Source organism: Staurois parvus, unplaced genomic scaffold (genome assembly GCF_062004578.1).
Source record: "Staurois parvus isolate SC_StPar_1 unplaced genomic scaffold, SC_StPar_1.0 ptg000045l, whole genome shotgun sequence".
NCBI classification, from domain to species: domain Eukaryota; kingdom Metazoa; phylum Chordata; class Amphibia; order Anura; family Ranidae; genus Staurois; species Staurois parvus.
In genome coordinates, this window is record NW_028317841.1 from 92,117 (window position 1) to 113,455 (window position 21,339).

The following is a 21,339-nucleotide window of genomic DNA, read 5'->3' on the forward strand; positions in this document are numbered from 1 at the left end:
TATGTGATTAGTGCCTAAAATTGCTGTCTGTTGAACACTAAATTCTCATTTTTTTCCACTAAATTTAAAAGAAAAGCACGTTACCTTTAACTAAAAGGTGAAAAGCTTTAGCTTTACATCTAGTACAGTCAGGTGAACATCAAATAGTATCCAGATGATGCATGTACTTATGCTTATCAGCAATGCTGAACTTGTTTTTTTATAGTTAAAAGCATTGCTCCTTATAGCGTAAAGTGTAATGCCATGACAATTTTGTCTAGCATCCTGTGTTTCAATCAGTATTGAACTGGTGTTTCAAGAGTTAGGGAACCAAAAATTGACCATCTCGCAAAACACTACTTTACTGCTGGAAGGGCCTGAGTTCTTGTGGGCTTGCAGTACCACAGGAAGAGCTGCAAAAATTTGTAGTATAAAAATGTACAACTATCCTGGCACTATTTAGTGAACATTGGAATCATTGTGTTTTACTATTAGTCTTTGTTATTTATAACTGACTATAATGACTTTGAGTCTGTTATGGAAGACTTGATATGCAGCAAAATGGCTCAAAAATAGTATGGTCCTTGCTAAAAAGATCCTTTTCTGTCCCAAGACAAGGGGTGGGTTGGGTCTCCCTGATTTTTATCAGTATTGTCAGGTGTACAACTAACCCAACTATTGGCAGTTTATTTGAAAAGCTCTAAACCGGACTGGATTTATATGGAGAGGACAGCAGTCCCAGGTTATACGCTAGACTACCTACTTTGGTGTCCCCCCAGGAACCACCTGCCTATTTTGGCTCCGAAGCTTTCCCAATTGGTTGCATTATGGGATAAGCTCTGAGATAACTCAGCATTAGTTTCCCCCTTCTGTCCACTGGCTCATATTTTCAATAATCCTAGCTTCCCACAGGGGATAGATATCAAGGCATTTAAATGGTGGCTTGACAAAGGGCTATATAGAATTGGGCAGTTTTTTACCCGTAGAGGGCCTTTCACACTATACCACTGTGTTGTGGTTCTGGAAATGCCCCAATCGGAGTGATTCCGTTTCTTCAAGATCTCGCATTTTCTGAGTTCTCTTTTGCCCAATAAGTGGGATCAGTATAGGGTTACTTCATATGAAAGTGGAGCACACAAGACTCTGGACAAAGGGGAGGGAGGGTATTTCTCTCGTGTGTGGACTGCTACTGGCTTCGCCTTCTAAGTTTTCCTATATGTCTGACTGGGAGATGGATCTTGGGGAAGAATTAGAGGTCGAAGTATGAGATCCTACTCTGGCATTATGAATGTAACCCTGATAGAAGTCAATGTGAAAATACTTACCAGAAGGTTCTTGGTTCTCACGCGTTTAGCTAAAATGTATCCATCTGCTTTTCCCCTCTAATTTTGATGATGTGGCATGAGTGGATCTATGAGTCATATCTGGTGGGAATGTCCACGGGTTTGAGGCTTTTGAAATGGTGTCTTTGCTCTGTTGCATAGAGTCACAGGGGTGCCCATTCCTCAGACTCCTTCTGTCGCTTTACTTAATGCGTTAGTGGAGGATGCTCCTCATCGTTTGCAACGCCTGATTTTCTAAGTTCTATAAGGTACAAAGATGGCTATTGCTAAGGCCTGGAAGCAACCCTCAGTGACCTTGGCCCAGGCAAAGAATAATACCACCTGGATTATGATGCAGGAGAACGCTGTCAGTGTGCTCCATGATGCAGTGGCTAGATTTGAAAAAATGTGGGAGGCCTGAGCTAACTACATGAATTGTGTATTGTCATTCCTCCTCTCTGGAGATGGGGGTGGGCACCTCCTTTACATCTCTCTCCGGACCTGTCTTGCTGCTTCTTTTTCTCTTCCCTTTCTTTTTCCTCTTTCCACTCTGGTATTCTGATGCCAGCTTCTGGTACTGAGATGGATATCTTAGGGATATCCCAGGGAGCTGTCTGAGACGATTGGTGTTCTGTTGGGGTGGTAATTTAAATGGTGGTTCTGGAATATTGAGCACCACCACCCCTAATTGTATGTGTTATCGGGTGTAATTTGAGTCATTCTGAAACTTGAAACTGTGTGATTTTATACACTCTTATGTGTTCTTTACCACTTTTTCTCATGTACAAGCCTGATTTGACACTATTGATGGTTATGTGTTATGTTGCAATTTCAATAAAAATGTATTGAAAATAAAATAGTATGGTCCAAGAACAGACAAGATAAAGGATAATAAAGCCCCTGGCTAAATCTAGGTAGTAAAATAAAGAGGGTGTCTCTCTGGGCAATTACAACTACAAACGAGGTTTAACATTGGAAAAAGTTTTGCGCTTCAGGACTAAAACATGTATGAATCATACAACCTAGCAGGAAAAACCGGGTTAACCAATGATGGCTCTGAGTGTTCTGGTAGGTCATGTACTTAAAGTATAACTATAGGTTAAAGATCCTTTTATCTTTGCTACACAGCACGGACAAATCTCCTGCTGCACTGTATTCTTACAGCCAGTGCTGCCAGCTGTAAAAATACCAAAATAGTGCCTGCATCTGATTGGATGTAGGCACTGTTCATCTAACAATTTCCAGCCCATTTCCCTGGATTTTCCAGTCGAGGCATGTTGGGCAAGATGTAGCCAATAGGGTCACCCACTGAGCAAATTTCAGCCAGCTCATGTGTATGGCTTGTTTTTATCTGTCCTCTTGATTAAATGCAGGTTTAGGCTATGGAGGATACAGGGTGCTTTTATTTTTCTTACTTGTATCTCATTTTTATCTTGTGGTCGAACTCAGGGTGATTATTCAGTGTTACTAACTAGGTAACTATGGCAACAATTTTTAATGCAGATTAAAGTTGTTTGCATTTAGGGATCATTGGTTGATACTTTTATATCAGTCTCTGAGAGTTAAGTGTTAGTTGTCTGTATATGAAGGTGCTAAGTGAGATCCAGGTTCCATTTGTGTTTCTTACATTTGTGGAAAGTGAGGCTGAGCTGGTTCTCCTGATTCATTTAGCTATAAAGTGAGTATACCTTCTCTGTAAATGGACAAGTACATTAAACCTGAACTTTATTTAATCAACTTTTGATTAATATGATGATAAACATGGTTTGCTTTAGACTGGGAGGATTACAAAATTGCAGGTGAATCTTAGTTTGATTACATAGGCTTGTGTCAATTCCTACAGTCTACTTTGATTGACTTGTAGCAAATTGCTAATAATTTGGTTTGTATTTAACTTGAAACCCTTGTACACAACAGCTAAGCTTCATTTGATCTGTAACACACTGAGCTGAGTGCAAATCCTGGTCACGATACTGATTGCATGGAGTTTGCATGTTCTCCTTATGCTTACATGAGCTTCCTTAGGGTACTCTGTTTCCTTTCACCCTCTGAAGACATGTTGGTAGGTTAACTTGATACTGTATAAATTGGCCTAGTATGTGTATGTAGGATATTTTCCTCCCTGGTTGAATTTGGCTTGGTGCACCAGGCTTGTCCCAAGTTGAAGGCAGAACTCTCCCGAAGTGCTAATACTTTTTTGGTAAGGATGGAGCTACATCTTGAGACTGGCAAGGGGCAAGTATTGTAATGCCCCCTAGGACTGGTGACCCAGGTAAATTACTATGGGTGTTTTCACTGGCACTCAGTCACATCACTTTATGCTTTATTTGCACAATGCCTTTTGAGCACGCCTTTTGGCTGATGGACCTATTTCATATTAACCAGAAGGCTCGCCGTGTGCACTTCACATAGCAATTTTATATTTTTCCTATTTATCACCTTACACTGCACATGTGTTTGTTATATCTATATGGTAGAGGTATGGATGCAGCTCAAGACTGACCCTGGGAGTGGGACATACAGGATGACCTCAGCCACCACAGCCACACTCTCTTATGTGTTCCCTGTAAGGTGCAGGTTTTCAGGGCCTGCCCTGATGTTGTGAGGAGGTACTTTAGCCTTTGGGTCTTTCACCTCTCCCCAACTGGAGGAGATTTTCTCCAGGAGAGCCCCTCACTAAATACTTGGTGGACTAGTTTCGGCTGCTCCCTAAGGAGTGGGGTTCACCTGGCTTCAGCCTAGGTAGACCATAGATTTCCTTGTGACTCTCAGGAGCTTTGTGCTTCAAGGGGTTCAGGGTTAGAGGCTCTTCCTCTTCTGAGGTTTGGCCATTTCTGTACACTTTGTACAATTTTATGTGTGCTATGATTTCACAGTTCACGTTTTTTTTGTTCATGGTAGATTCAACTAGCACTGCACTGAAGATCTTCAGAAATGCGTATGTATGTGAGTGAGATAGGGACCTTAGATTGTAAGCTCCTTGAGGGCATGGATTGATGTAAATGTACATTATGTAGAGCGCTGCGTAAATAGATGGTACTATATAAATACCTGAAAAATATTAAATAACAAAAACATAAAATGATATACTGCTCTCAATGGACCACAGTGCCCTTGAGCACTAAAAGCAAAGTATGCTGGTCTTGCATGTCATTGAGTTCAAAATTTTAGAATCTGCATAGTCTTTGAACCAGAAAGCATAAAGAAAGAGTAAAGATACACTTACTTTAGAAGTATGTGTATTGTAAAAGTGGTTAATGCTCAGAAATGTAGATATATTAGATGGAAACACAGACAGGTAGCTAATATTACAACCAAGGACGAATCTATAATTGACTTTGCCCTATAGCAGCCTTGTTACCTCTAGGCAATCAAATGCATCATTATAAAATAATAACCAATATGAGTTTCTGTATTTATAGGTAATGAGCATCTTTCAAAAGTACAGATTACAAAATAGAAGAAATAGGGTGGTAGAAACGTCACAATGTCAATATATGACAAGGTAGCAGAAAAGGATATGGAATATAAATACAATAGATACGGGAATAAATTATATTGAGGGCAAATATAATATTTAGCCCAATGACTGTTAACACATACACCTAATCTACAATGAAAAAATGTACCTGTATAGTTCTGGTGCTGATATAATATTGTTCCTTTGAGACCTGGCATCCCGAGACAAGCAGTTAGAGACAGATACACCTGCAAGCTTCACTGCACCAATGCACATTACCCTACTTACCACCACACATTTATCCAGTCTACTTGACTTGCCACCAGTGCACCAGCTCACACTTCGACACTCACTGCCAAAGCACTGTCCCACATTATCCTACTTGCAGCCACTGACCCAAAGCACAATACACCACTTACATCCACTATGCCTCTCTGCACTACTCCGCTCGCCATCAGTGCACTCATTTTTACACTTGCTTCTGCTGCATCAAAGCCACACTTCCCCTCTTGCTGTCTCTGCACCAACATACACTACCCTCTGGCTGCCATGGCAAAAATATGCACTTTTACACTCGCTACAAGTGCACTGATCCACCCCACTTCCTCAAAACCACTGCACGAATTTTCCACTTATACTTGCAACGTGGCCACCATTGCACGCGCCAGTTCTTTTATCTTCAGTGGATGGGCACACATTTGCCCTTGCAGCTGATAGAGATTGATAAGTGCAATGTGTATTTTACAGAAAAACAAGTAAAACAGATCAGGAAAAAAGAAAACATTATAATAGAATTTCACTTCTATAGCTCCTTTATTATGTATGCATACATAGCCGTAGGTATTTTACAAAGTGATGCAATAGATCATAACGATTTTACACAATTCACCTTTTTATTTACCTGTTTCTGACATTTACAACATATGTTTAATAAAAGCCTGCTGGAATGCCATAAAAATTATTCTGGCTGTGAACACATCTAAAATCAAAGTTGATACAAAACAATGTGATTAAATTGTTCTCTCTTTTAATTTGTTTTAAAGAAATCGATCTAGAATGTACGGCTCAATTACTTACAGTAGTTAGAGAGTGCTTCATATTTTCTGGTACAGTTTAACAGATACAGACATAAGCCTCACAAATTCTAACCCTCAATAAAGGAGTAGGGATGTATCAGTAGCAGTGCCGGATTAAAATTTGTGGAGGTCCCTAGGCAGTTTTTGTAGCTGTTGACTATTTTTTTTTATTTTCACTGGAACTCCACTTTAAACTGCAAAATGCAACTTCCCTTGCAAAGAAATAGTCTGATTTCCTTTAGTAGAATAACCCTATTAAGTCATTTTCAAGACTTTATTAGGCTACTGAACCACCAACTGTTCAAATGCAAAATTACAGGGAAATGGGGAACAGAAATGCTACAGAATATAAAGGTAAAGACACAAAGGTTTCTAGACATCTGCAAGATATGGAAGAAAATCTAGTAGTTTCAGAGGCATGCAGGCACATAAAACAACTTGATACCAGAGTGTATGTATGTCAGAGGCATACAAGCACATAAAACAATTTGACAGCAGGTGTATGTATACAAACATAATATAGAACAAAGGATCACTTGCATTAATACATACAGCTAAGCAATTCAGCCATTGTCACCAGACTTCCACTGACTAATCAGTTTAACTAGGTGCCATTTGTGCTAAGTTATAAAAACATGAATAAATAGAATGTCTCTGATGTCCACCATAACTAATTTTGTTCTAGCTGTCATTAAATTACATTCAGCAGCTTCTTAGTATTGCATAAATCTGCCCTGCAAATCTTGTAGCAGAAATAACAGAGTATCTCAAATACAGACATAGGATCTACAAGGCAGCAACATAACGTAAGCATTAAAACTTATAGACAATATACCCAGTAATAGGACTAAATTAATATTTTTAGGATTAAAGTATTTGTAACCTCAATTAGTAAAATCTCACATATGCTTGAAATCATTACTGTAATTTCAAAAGTCATTTTCAATATTTTTTCATTTGTAGCTCTGCCCCTGTTTCCCAAATATAATCCTGCATTCTCAACCTGTTGTATGCATTTCCAATGGAAACTACAAGTATGTTTCAACACACAGTAATGTAAACAAGTGGCTGCAGATCAGCAGGATGAAAAACAAGTACAGTATTTTCTGGAGTATAAGACTACTTTTTATACTTAAAAATATACCCCAAAAATTGAGGGGTCGTCTTATACGCGGGGTATAAAATGTGAACCTTGAGTTTGTTTGGGTCAAGCTGGCTGGATGTGTGGTAATACTGTACATACAGTATACCGTGCTGAGCCAAGCTGGCTCAAAACAAATGTCCCTATGACAGATTAATCTGTCAGCCCGTTGGATGTGCGTTATATACAGTATACTGCGCTGAGCCAAGCAGTTTCAAAACGTACCGGTACGTCCCTACGGTAATCAGCCCACTGGATGCGTGTATGTACGGTAGCTGCGGCTACATACAGTATACACTGGGCCAATCACAGCGAGTGATGTATTCTACTAATGAATACATAGCCTGCTCGGATTGGCTGAGTCAGAGAGGTGGGCTGATGATGTCACAACCTCAGCCAATCCGAGCAGGCTTTGTATTCATTAGTAGAATACATCGCTCACTGTGATTGGCCCAGTGTATACTGTATGTAGCCTCAGCTACTGTACATACACACATCCAGTGGTCTGATTACTGGAGGGACGTACCGGTACGTTTTGAAACAGCTTGGCTCAGTATACTGTATATACCACAGTGATATATACTCAGTATACTGTATATACCACACATCCAGCGGGCTGACAGATTTATCTGTCATAGGGACATTTGTTTTGAGCCAGCTTGGCTCAGCATGGTATACTGTATGTACATTACTGCACATCCAGCGGGCTGTATATATACTGTATACTGTATGTAGCCGAAGCTACTGTATTACCGCACACCCAGCGGTAACCATCTGATTTGGAATTTGATCCATATGATGACTGTCTTACAAATGTATCACAAGATGTCATTCATGAATTTATGATGTCAGAGGATGAACATGAGGATTTTGAAGGATTTTAAGTACCGGTAAGTCATAACCATTCCAATTAAAAAATCTGATGTTTTTAAATGGTGTTGCCTCGGAAGGGGGGTAGTCTTATACGGCGAGTATAGCCCAAAACCTATGTTTTAAATGGAAAATTAGGGGGTCGTCTTATACACCCAGTCGCCTTATACGCCAGAAAATGCAGTATTTTTTTTTTTAAACGGCCATTGTTTATGATACAAAATAATTAAGGCATACAATGCAAGTAGCCCCCAACTGTTGACCGTTAGTTTGATATCTTGTACATAACCCTTTTAAAATAGTAGATATGGCCCACCTTCCGGCAAACAACTAAGTACAGAGTATTTAGATTTACACCGCTCTGCCACATAGCATAACTCTATCTGGCAGGGTACAAGACCTGATTTTTCTTTGCTAAAGTTAGGTAATAATTACTGATCCCTCTTGCAGCCAAAGCCAGTGACTGGACAGTAAAAGGAAAATCAGCAGACTGATGATCTCATCTCTTTGTCAATCTACTCCCTCCTCCTATCAGCATGTTTTTTGTTAGCTCAAGAACACTGTAGCACTAATGACTGTTTCCTTGTGCTGCTTCTTTCCCAGTCTAAGCTTTGCTGTACAGTGGATTGTACCTATCAAATTTAGGTACTTTCACTAGTTGCATTAATAAAAAGATGCACACAACAATATATTCATTAATTGCTGTAACTATTGATGTCTTTTATAGCTGCTTATCTGCTTATATATCTGCTATTGTACTTTAAATGATGAAATGGTAATGCATTTCTAAATTGAAGAGCTATTTAACACTCTTTTAATTTGTAATGCTTTCTTTTGGAAAGGCAAAAAATATATTCCAAGGAAATAAACCTGCCTCTGTGGGCACTGGACATCAGTCGGCCATTATAATAAAAGGATTTTGATGCAACACTGAATCCTTACCCATCTATTTTCTTTGATTAAAGGAATTTTCTATTGGGCACTGTAAAGGGATTTGCAAAATTCATCATGCAGGTGCTGCTGCAGCTCACAAGAAAATAAAAAAAAAAAAACAAAGAAAAAAAATAATGACATACACTCAGAATTTACATGTTACATGTAAGTTTTATGTAGGCTGAAGTTTGGGTCAGATAAAAAGATAACATTTTAAATTGTGTAAAACATGTAGTGCTTTTAACACATTTAAATGTGTGAATTAAAATTAAATATTGTATTTAAAACTGTTTTGTCTTTTAGCTGCCCCCAGACAATGCATTGAGCTCCATTTTGATGACAAGTATGCCATAGAGTCTTCATGGGAGTGTAAATTTGATCACATTGAAGTAAGAGATGGACCATTTGGCTTTTCTCCAATTATTGGCCGTTATTGTGGACAACAAAGCCCTCCTTTTATAAAATCAAGTGGAAGATTCTTGTGGATTAAATTTTTTGCTGATGGTGAACTAGAATCTCTTGGGTTTTCTGCACAGTACAATTTCACGCCAGGTAAGCAATTTATTTTTACATTTATGTTTTACTTTTTATTTTCATACAAAAGAGTGCATAATGGTTAACAATATTTGTTTGCTAAAAGTGTATATCAAACCAAAACTTTACTCTAGTTTTGGATAGAATGGGGAAGAAGTAGAACTGTTGTTTTTTTGTTCAGTCTGATTTTATTAAATTTTGAATCATACAAACATACAAATAGCAAAGACAATTAGACAAGTAACAAAACATTTCAATACAAAGTACAGTCAAGTATGGTCATATTATGTTAAACATCCAGAAACATGAAAAAGGTGCACTGTACCAATTGTGGGAATGAGCTTGGTTATAATTAAGATGTAAAGCGACTTAAAGTAGACTAATATTCTCACACTCGTGGGTTTGGTATGTGCTGGAGGGAATACATTTGCATATTAAATATCAATAACATATTCACATAGTGGAAGGGATACATTTGTAGAGAGGAATGACATGAAATAAAAAGGAGGTGAGAAAGCAGGAGGGGAATACAAGACAGACCGGAAAGGGGAATGGCTATGTAAGGGTGGAAATGGTGTTTCCCTTAGCCCACGCTAGAAACTCGGATGAGTAGTGGAATATGGACCATATGGTCCAGGTGCGAGAAAACTGTTCTTCTTTTCCTGTTTCCTGCACCAACAGTTGTTTGAGGTCTCAAATAGAGTGCACTTTGGTAGCCCATTCCCCAAGGAAGGGTGTAGTAGTAAATTTCCAGTGGTGGGAAACGACCGCTCTAGCAGCAGCCAAAAAATGCTTAAGGATGTCTCTTTCACAGATTTAAAGGGTCCAGTTATCATTGACAGGAGGGCTATCCTGGGAGAGGCTGGAGGAAGTTGCTATAAGTGTACAGTACAAATCGAGTATTTGTTTCCTGAATCTCCTTACAGGGAGGCATTCCCACCAGATTTGGAGCATGGTACCTTTTGAGGCATGGCAGCACAAACAGATATCAGGTATTGATTGATTAAAGTGGTGGAGAACCGATGGGCACCTATACCATCTGGTTACTAATTGAAACCGTTTTTCTTGGTTCTTACTGGCCAGGGAAAGTTTATGGGTCAAAATGAAGCATTTTTGCCAGTATGAGGCAAAGCAACGTCTGGTGGAGCACTTTTTCTTTTATTGTCTTTTTTACTGTGCCTGGGGCTCCATAAGAGCGATTTGCCCTCACTTCTTGTCTGGCTGACAATGGGTTTACCAGACAGGATTTGAGGAAAAAATCTAAAACAGGACATACAGAAAATAAATCTGATGGGTTATAGTTAGAGATGAGTGAAGTATTCAAAAATTCGATTCGGCTGATTCGGCGAATTCGAGGAATAAATTCGATTTGAGGCGAATATATTCGCTGCGAATTTAACTTATAAAAAGGGTGTTTCTAGGCTTCAGAGAGCCTTTATATTAGTGCAGAACACTGTACCTTTAATTTAAATGCCCTTGGAGTCTGCTGGGGAAGAGAAATAATACTGTCAGTCAGTATGACATGCAGATGAGTGCCGTCGATCTTAGAATCACCGCACACTTCACTCATTTGGGCAGTCACGGGGCCAAAACCAGAGTGTGGAGCCACAGTGTGGCGGTGGAGGCAGCAGCAATGGGAGGCCATACAGCACCCTATGACAAAATGGAACCCACCAGCAGTGTGAGGAGACCTGAAAGTGGCACATGGCAGAGTGTGGCGATGGAGACAGCAGCAATGGGAGGCCGTACAGGGACCCATGAGACACTCTGGACCTGGCAGCAGCATGAGGAGGCGGTACGGGGGCCCATGGCAGATTACGGGCCTGGCAGCAGCAATGGGAGGCCCGTAATCTGCCAGCACCCTATGACAAAATGGAACCCACCAGCAGTGTGAGGAGACCTGAAAGTGGCACATGGCAGAGTGTGGCGATGGAGACAGCAGCAATGGGAGGCCGTACAGGGACCCATGAGACACTCTGGACCTGGCAGCAGCATGAGGAGGCGGTACGGGGGCCCATGGCAGATTACGGGCCTGGCAGCAGCAATGGGAGGCCCGTAATCTGCCAGCACCCTATGACAAAATGGAACCCACCAGCAGTGTGAGGAGACCTGAAAGTGGCACATGGCAGAGTGTGGCGATGGAGACAGCAGCAATGGGAGGCCGTACAGGGACCCATGAGACACTCTGGACCTGGCAGCAGCATGAGGAGGCGGTACAGGGGCCCATGACAGATTACGGGCCTGGCAGCAGCATGAGGAGTCGGTACGGGGGCCCATGGCAGATTACGGGCCTGGCAGCAGCAATGGGAGGCCCGTAATCTGCCAGCACCCTATGACAAAATGGAACCCACCAGCAGTGTGAGGAGACCTGAAAGTGGCACATGGCAGAGTGTGGCGATGGAGACAGCAGCAATGGGAGGCCGTACAGGGACCCATGACACACTCTGGACCTGGCAGCAGCAAGAGGAGGCGGTACAGGGGCCCATGGCAGAGTGGCGAAGCGTAAGCAGCTTAAAGAGGGCGATTGACGTCGGGTGACGGAGCAAGTAACGGAGCGGGTGATGGAGCGGGGGCTGGGGCAGGCAGAACCGCCGTATCTTTATCACGGTTTTCCCAGGCCACTGAATGGCGACGCTGCATATGCTGACGCACTGCTGTAGTCCCAACATGGGCCCCCTGGCCACGCTTGACTTTCTGGCCACATAGTCGACATACGGCTACGTTTACTTCCTCGGGCGGCTTGACGAAAAATTGCCACACCGCCGAGTAGGAAACTTTGCCCCCGCTACTCCTCACTGGCTGACTGCTACTTCCTCCGTGCACACCGGCACCACTACTGGCCGTGGTGGTAGGCTGCAGTGGAGCTGGTGCTCTACTCCATGGCCGTTTGCCTCCACTGACACTGCTGCGACCCTGCTGCCTCCTGGGCAACCCACCGACTGTTTTGCTCGCTGCCAAGCTGGCACCCTCTTCTCCTGATGATGCGGAAGCAATAGCCTGATGACGACGAGGCTGCCAAGTGCGATCAGCCTCATCATCATCAATTAGGGTCTCCGCCTCACTACTAGCCCCCTCGGCTGCGTGTGGGTCAGGAGACAGACCTGTCTCTAGACCGGCTACCGAGCCACTCTCCTCGCCACTACTTCTTCGCCTGGCTGCTGAAGAGGCGGATGTCTCCCCCCGTTCCTGACCGCCCTCTGTTAGCTCTTCCTCACTGTACAGTGGGGCTGAGCCCACAGCATGCGATACTTCGCTTGGTGAGGGAACACCAAAGGACAGGGGCAGGTAGAGGACACGTGATTTCAGTGGGCTTGCTCCCGGGCCATGCCAACTAACGGTTGTGTCTGACGTACCCACCGACCGTTGGCTGTAGGTGTCAGAGGTGACCTGGGAAGAGGAAGATGACCGAGCCAACCAATCGATGATGGCAGGGTTGTCAGTGGAGACACGACCGCTGGATGACACCGGGAGCACTGGCCTCTGGCTGCGACTAGTGCTGCCTCGACCCCTTCCTCTGCTGCCACGTCTGCTCGCTCCTGAAACATTGCCTCCTCTGCCACTCCTCTGCGTGTTGTCTGACATACTCTTTAATTCAACGATTCTGTGTCCCTGAGTAACAATTCTGTGTCCCTGAGTAACAATTCTGTGTCTGTCCCTGAGTAACAATTCTGTGTCCCTGAGTAACAATTCTGTGTCCCTCAGTAACAATTCTGTGTCCCTAAGTAACAATTCTGTGTCTGCCCCTGAGTAACAATTCTGTGTCCCTGAGTAACAATTCTGTGTCCCTGAGTAACAATTATGTGTCCCTCAGTAACAATCCTGTGTCTGTCCCTGAGTAACAATTCTGTGTCCCTGAGTAACAATTCTGTGTCCCTCAGTAACAATTCTGTGTCTGTCCCTGAGTAACAATTCTGTGTCCCTCAGTAACAATTCTGTGTCCCTCAGTAACAATTCTGTGTCCTTCAGTAACAATTCTGTGTCTGTCCCTGAGTAACAATTCTGTGTCCCTGAGTAACAATTCTGTGTCCCTGAGTAACAATTCTGTGTCTCTCAGTAACAATTCTGTGTCCCTCAGTAACAATTCTGTGTCTGTCCCTGAGTAACAATTCTGTGTCCCTGAGTAACAATTCTGTGTCCCTGAGTAACAATTCTGTGTCTGTCCCTGAGTAACAATTCTGTGTCCCTGAGTAACAATTCTGTGTCTGTCCCTGAGTAACAATTCTGTGTCCCTCAGTAACAATTCTGTGTCCCTGAGTAACAATTCTGTTTCCCTGAGTAACAATTCTGTGTCTGTCCCTGAGTAACAATTCTGTGTCCCTCAGTAACAATTCTGTGTCCCTGAGTAACAATTCTGTGTCTGTCCCTGAGTAACAATTCTGTGTCCCTCAGTAACAATTCTGTGTCCCTCAGTAACAATTCTGTGTCCCTGAGTAACAATTCTGTGTCTGTCCCTCAGTAACAATTCTGTGTCCCTGAGTAACAATTATGTGTCCCTGAGTAACAATTCTGTGTCTGTCCCTGAGTAACAATTCTGTGTCCCTCAGTAACAATTCTGTGTCCCTCAGTAACAATTCTGTGTCCCTGAGTAACAATTCTGTGTCTGTCCCTGAGTAACAATTCTGTGTCCCTGAGTAACAATTCTGTGTCCCTCAGTAACAATTCTGTGTCCCTCAGTAACAATTCTGTGTCCCTCAGTAACAATTCTGTGTCTGTCCCTGAGTAACAATTCTGTGTCTGTCCCTGAGTAACAATTCTGTGTCTGTCCCTGAGTAACAATTCTGTGTCCCTCAGTAACAATTCTGTGTCCCTCAGTAACAATTCTGTGTCTGTCCCTGAGTAACAATTCTGTGTCTGTCCCTGAGTAACAATTCTGTGTCTGTCCCTGAGTAACAATTCTGTGTCCCTCAGTAACAATTCTGTGTCCCTCAGTAACAATTCTGTGTCCCTGAGTAACAATTCTGTGTCTGTCCCTGAGTAACAATTCTGTGTCTGTCCCTGAGTAACAATTCTGTGTCCCTCAGTAACAATTCTGTGTCCCTCAGTAACAATTCTGTGTCTGTCCCTGAGTAACAATTCTGTGTCTGTCCCTGAGTAACAATTCTGTGTCTGTCCCTCAGTAACAATTCTGTGTCCCTCAGTAACAATTCTGTGTCCCTCAGTAACAATTCTGTGTCTGTCCCTGAGTAACAATTCTGTGTCTGTCCCTGAGTAACAATTCTGTGTCTGTCCCTGAGTAACAATTCTGTGTCCCTCAGTAACAATTCTGTGTCCCTCAGTAACAATTCTGTGTCCCTGAGTAACAATTCTGTGTCTGTCCCTGAGTAACAATTCTGTGTCTGTCCCTCAGTAACAATTCTGTGTCCCTCAGTAACAATTCTGTGTCCCTCAGTAACAATTCTGTGTCTGTCCCTGAGTAACAATTCTATGTCTGTCCCTGAGTAACAATTCTGTGTCTGTCCCTGAGTAACAATTCTGTGTCTGTCCCTGAGTAACAATTCTGTGTCCCTCAGTAACAATTCTGTGTCCCTCAGTAACAATTCTGTGTCTGTCCCTGAGTAACAATTCTGTGTCTGTCCCTGAGTAACAATTCTGTGTCTGTCCCTCAGTAACAATTCTGTGTCCCTCAGTAACAATTCTGTGTCCCTCAGTAACAATTCTGTGTCTGTCCCTGAGTAAAAATTCTGTGTCTGTCCCTGAGTAACAATTCTGTGTCTGTCCCTGAGTAACAATTCTGTGTCCCTCAGTAACAATTCTGTGTCTGTCCCTGAGTAACAATTCTGTGTCTGTCCCTGAGTAACAATTCTGTGTCTGTCCCTGAGTAACAATTCTGTGTCCCTCAGTAACAATTCTGTGTCCCTCAGTAACAATTCTGTGTCTGTCCCTGAGTAACAATTCTGTGTCTGTCCCTGAGTAACAATTCTGTGTCTGTCCCTCAGTAACAATTCTGTGTCCCTCAGTAACAATTCTGTGTCCCTCAGTAACAATTCTGTGTCTGTCCCTGAGTAACAATTCTGTGTCTGTCCCTGAGTAACAATTCTATGTCTGTCCCTCAGTAACAATTCTGTGTCCCACAGTAACAATTCTGTGTCCCTCAGTAACAATTCTGTGTCCCTCAGTAACAATTCTGTGTCTGTCCCTGAGTAACAATTCTTTGTCTGTCCCTGAGTAACAATTCTGTGTCTGTCCCTGAGTAACAATTCTGTGTCTGTCCCTGAGTAACAATTCTGTGTCCCTCAGTAACAATTATGTGTCCCTCAGTAACAATTCTGTGTCCCTGAGTAACAATTCTGTGTCTGTCCCTGAGTAACAATTCTGTGTCTGTCCCTGAGTAACAATTCTGTGTCTGTCCCTGAGTAACAATTCTGTGTCCCTCAGTAACAATTCTGTGTCTGTCCCTGAGTAACAATTCTGTGTCTGTCCCTGAGTAACAATTCTGTGTCCCTCAGTAACAATTCTGTGTCCCTCAGTAACAATTCTGTGTCCCTCAGTAACAATTCTGTGTCTGTCCCTGAGTAACAATTCTGTGTCTGTCCCTGAGTAACAATTCTGTGTCCCTCAGTAACAATTCTGTGTCTGTCCCTGAGTAACAATTCTGTGTCTGTCCCTGAGTAACAATTCTGTGTCCCTCAGTAACAATTCTGTGTCCCTCAGTAACAATTCTGTGTCCCTCAGTAACAATTCTGTGTCTGTCCCTGAGTAACAATTCTGTGTCTGTCCCTGAGTAACAATTCTGTGTCTGTCCCTGAGTAACAATTCTGTGTCTGTCCCTGAGTAACAATTCTGTGTCCCTAAGTAACGATTCTGTGTCCCTAAAGTCTCTGTGGCCCTAACTCTGTCCCTAATACAGAGAGGTCTGTCTCTCTTGAATGACCGGAGGCTAATGGAGAATTCTAAGATGGCCGCTATTTATAGCTCCACCATTACACAGTGCTGGCTGGCTGGCTGCTGATTGGCTAATGCGATCACATGTCATGAATGAATGCATTATGGGTCAGCGCGCCTTCCCAGAGATCCCCGCTCCGTCGCCACACATGTCACCGCCATTTTTGGAAAAATTCGATTCGCGCATCCGAAGTCTGCTAATTTTCGGATTCGGCGCGAATCGAATTTTTCCTAATCTTCGAAACGAATTCCACTTCGCCAAGTTCGATTCGCTCATCTCTAGTTATAGTCTATCCACTAAAACCTTTTTATTTCTCACTGTGTTGCTGTTGGAGAGTTCCCCTCCAGGCTAGTAGTAAAAAACATTTACAGGGGTTCCAATTCTTCCCCAATCCAAAACTAGGAAAGTTTTAATATTTGGTTTGGAAGTGTTCCTTTCTTGCTGTTTGCCACAAAAAAAGCCCAACAACACCTTGATAAGCATCACCAGGCTTTTTTTGTGGCATTGGTGCAGTAAAGGCTTCTTTCTGGAAACTTGACCATGCAACTCATTTTTCTTCAAGTATTGTCGTATTGTGCTCCTTAAAAAAAACACCGTCTTTTTTCCAGAGCAGCCTGTATTTCTCCTGAGGTTACTTGTGGGTTTTTCTTTGAATCCCAAACAATTCTTCTGGCAGTTGTGGCTACAATTTGTCTTGGAATACCTAAGCTTGGCTTAGCATCAAGAGATCCTTCAACTCTACACTTTTTAATAAGTGATTGAACAGTACTGACTGTCATATTCAAGCCTTTTGATATCTTTTTTTATATCTTTTTCCATCTTTATAGTTCCATTACCTTGTTACACAGGTCTTTTGACAGTTCTTTTCTGCTCCCCATGGCTCAGTATCCAGCCTGCACAATGCATCCATTTGACCTGTCACAGCTAATGACTTCAAGTCCCTTCCAACCCTAGAAATGTTGATTAGGATGTACCCTAACCTCCTTTGAAGCCATGAGACTTTTAGTGAGACTTTTTAGTGACTAAGCCTGTCAATACCAATCTAATGGAGCTCAATAGAGCTATGTTATATGAACTTTTACATGTCACACATTAAGTATGCTTGAGTCAGCTTGGAATTCCAACTGGGGGAAACCAGAGCTGCAAATAAATAAAAAAGTACATAAATAATTTTAACAGAAGAAAATAACAAAATTGTAATTCCACAAAGCCGTGCATATTTTGAAGTCAGTTGTAATACCCACTTGTTTTATCTTGGTACAAGTGGTAGTGTTGACATAGAAGGGCCAGACCTTCCGTGGTAAGCACTTTTTCAGGGACTATCCAGTTCAGAGGGATTGATCAGACATAGCCCTAACTTTGCTATGCTGTCTTTATATAATCAATTCATTTATGCAGTGGACACCAAACTAAAGCTGATCCAATCATCTCTCAGGCAGACTTCTCAGGGAAGGACTTACCAGAATGCAATTGCTGTATGTTCCCAAATGTCTGCATTATCTCTTCTTGGCTTTCAAAGGCTTATTCTACTGCCAAGTATTTTTAATCTTAAATCTTTACCTAGCTATATGGTTTTTAAAGTCTGTGGAACATATATGATAACTGCTGTCACTTCTCTGATAGACATTTAGTTATGATTGGTTTCATCTAAAAGCAATGCACATAGGAACAGGTTAACATGTTGAAGTATCTGTTTTTTAACTCTTCTCCTGTTATATACAGGGGTTAGACAAAAAAAAATGGAAACACTACATGATTTGTAGGTGTGAAAGTGATGACTTGTTTTGCGTTGAAAGTGGAAGTGTTGTAACACTGCTTGTAATACAGAGTCATGTTAGAGCTTACTGAGCTTCAAACAGGGCAACTTGTTGATGTCCACTTAACTGGTGCCTTTGTTACTGAAGTTACCAAATTATTTGCTGTGTCGCTAGGTACAGTATCAAAGGTTATGATGGCATATACATTTTCCAGGAAAACATAGTCTGATAAGTATAAGTGCAGTCAACATGGTGAACTGACCGAAAGAGACAAAAGGACATTGTACAGGATTGTGACCCAGAAGAGGAGGGCTACAAGAAGGAGAATTGGAGTGCTGGAGGGAGGAAAAGGAGAAAATGTATATTTCAAGCTATAACCTACCTTGTCTCCTCTCCTTGCATTGAAGCCATACCATGCCGCTTACATACTGTCTAGCTGCTCTACGATATTTATGGCTACTATCCCCAAAATGATAAACTATAATCTATCCTCCAAGATGAAACCTGCCTTGTCCCCCCTTTTTACATTGAGACCTAACCAAGCTAATTAGAAACTGTCCAGCAACTGTACAATATTTGTGGCTATTATTTTCTAAAATAATACACTATAAATTTTATTTCAGAATAAAACCTGCCTTGCATCTCTCCCTCCTTTAGTGTGAACTTATAAAGCTGCTTACATACTGTACGGCTACTGTATAATGTGTGGGTAATGTTCCTGAGCAATACACTTCAATTTGTATACCAGGATAAAACCTGCCTTTGCTCTCCATCTTACATTGTGGCCTTACCAAACTGCTTACATACTGTCCAGACACTGTACAATATTTCTGACTATTGTCTCTGAAACCATATACCATGTTAATTTCAAGATAAAACCTGTTTTCTCTCTCCCTCTTACAATGCATCCTAATCAATCTGCTTACATACTATCTAGGCACTGTACAATATTAGTTGTTATTGTTTCTGAAATAATACACTCAGTGTATCTTAGAATAATGCATCCCTCATCTCTCTTTCTTATATTGTGGCCTAACTAAGCTGCTGGCATCCTGTCTCACCATTGAACAATATTTGTGGCTATTGTCTTACAGATAATACACTGTAATTTGTATTGCAGGATACAGACTGCCCTGTGTTTTTCAATTTGCTGCTTATTCAAGTGTTGCATATTCTCCTAATGCTACCAAACACATACCCGAAGTCTATATTTTGGTTTCTTTTGAAAGTGATTGGATATAGAGGGATGGGAGGGAGTTTGGAGAATGTGGGGTAGTGGCTTTAAAGTGATTTTGTGCACTCTGTTTTAACATTTTATGTTCAATAGTTTTTGTTCAGTTGTATCATATGCAAAACAACAAAATAAACAAAGAATACAAAATAATGATGCATGAAGTGCACTACAAACTTCATCAACACAACTTGCTGTAATAAAAAATGTATAGATAAAAATATCATGTCCAATTGCATAAAACTGCAACACAGTATCAATGATAGTACAAAATCTTCAGTAAAATGCCATTTAGAGTAGGAACTACAAATATTACACCATACAGTTCAGTAAGAAAAAAATGCTCAATTTTAGCATAGTCAAAAAACATTTATACAAAACATAAAAGACATTAAGATGGACTTGTAGCTTTAGGGGACAGATATCACTCAATTTAGGCACTTATTTGACATTCATAGTTATAAGATGATATTATGGAAGGTATCATGAAGGGTTATTAACATAGATTGTCCAATAGTCCCAATACTTATGAAACGTCTCTGAAAGGCCTGCAGAATAAGTCATATTCTTTTCACAGATATGTACCAAATCTATGAGTTTTTTAACCTCAAATATGTTGGGCAGCTCACTAACTTGCCACTTTTTAACTAGTTTGAAGTGAGCCGCAAATAGAACATGCATGACCATAGGTCTGAAAATTGAAGGGAAGTCCTCTGCATCTATACTTAGTAATACAACCATTTACTTCAGAGATAAAGTGGAACACCACATTCTAAAAGGTTCTTAGATGGAGTCACGACCACACCATATGTTTCAACATGCCCACCTGACCACATCTTTGCCAGCAGGAACTATTGTCTGAACTCGAAAATTTGGTTATAGTGTAAGGCGTTAAATACTCTCTGAGATGAATTTTTTGGGACATTTCCCAGTCATTTATGTACTTATATTAAGTGTAGTTTTTTTACAATTACCCTTTGCCATTGTCTATTTGTGTCTATTTGTGAGAAAAAGATGATGTTCCTGCTCACGTTTAATTAATAGACCAGCTTTGGTAAATATCAATTTAGATTGCAAGAGGTTGTAGAAAACAGTGATACCTTTGCTAACATCTTTAGCTGATGTCCAAAAGGTCCAGACTTTCTTTGGAAATCTAAAGTGCGAGACAGGATTATGTTCAAATAGAACGCCCGAATGCAAGTAAGTTAGACTTGGGCAGGAAAGAGCAAGTCAAGACTAACTGATCAAAGGAGATAATTTGTCCGTTTGTAATTATATCCACTATAGTACAATTATGTTTCATACTCTCATTTTTGAAGGAGAGGGATAGGATAAGGAATTAAAAAAAATTAAAACTAACGGTACCCGCATTTGTCTTTCACATTAAGAATTTAGTTGTTGAAAATGCCTCCAAACATTAAGGGCAACTGAGATGGTAGGGTGCTCAATAGTAAATTTGCTTGTCATTGTGGGGTATGCCAGTATCAAAGTTCATAAACTTCCTCTTGTAACCAACACTTGCTCCAAGGCATTCCAGTGTTTGTAGAAGTTGGACTCCAGTTTGACATTTTATTACAGACAATGCAGTGTGGTGCTGTGAAAAAGAACCTCACAAACTATACTAAGAAACTGTTTTGCCATTGGTCAATTTGCATAAAGTTAAGTGCTTTAGCTTTATATTTTAAGAGTAAACTTTCCAATAATGTTTACATCTGTTTTGGCTGCTATAATGAAAAGTCAGTTCATACCAAATGCTGCTAGACAGAAAATCAGCAGTTGCAGTCAAAACTACCTAAAGTCTTTTTTTCTATTTGTAATGAAACAAGGTGCTGCTGCTGTATTTAAGCCAAGCAATAATGTAAAAGTTCAAAAATCAATTACACATCCAAAATATTTTATATGGTGTTGCTGACACTATCCGTGAAAGTCATACTGTTCCATCACATCACAAATAGCTCAAATTGAAACTAAAGTTCTGTCACATACTGTGATCAGGCAGGCTGCAGTAAACTACATCTACCTGCTTGCTGACAGTGATCTCTGAAATGTAAACTGAGCTTCCCATGTGGTGCCTTTAAAGGCATCTCCTGAGCATGTGATTTAAATGATTGGAGTTTTCCCATGTTGCCCTCAAAATTGCAATAAAACGGAGG

The 21,339-nt window shown here is 41.2% G+C and overlaps 1 protein-coding gene across 2 annotated transcripts in view; it reads left to right on the forward strand.

Annotated features, from left to right (window-relative positions):
- NETO1 (neuropilin and tolloid like 1) overlaps positions 1-21,339 on the forward strand; it is a 207,098-nt gene that overhangs the window by 23,091 nt on the left and 162,668 nt on the right. For both annotated transcript variants that reach the window (XM_089663971.1, XM_089663981.1), the window contains exon 4: positions 9,085-9,333. In XM_089663971.1, coding sequence (XP_089520097.1) covers positions 9,085-9,333 — 249 coding nt within the window. The remainder of the gene's footprint in view (positions 1-9,084; positions 9,334-21,339) is intronic.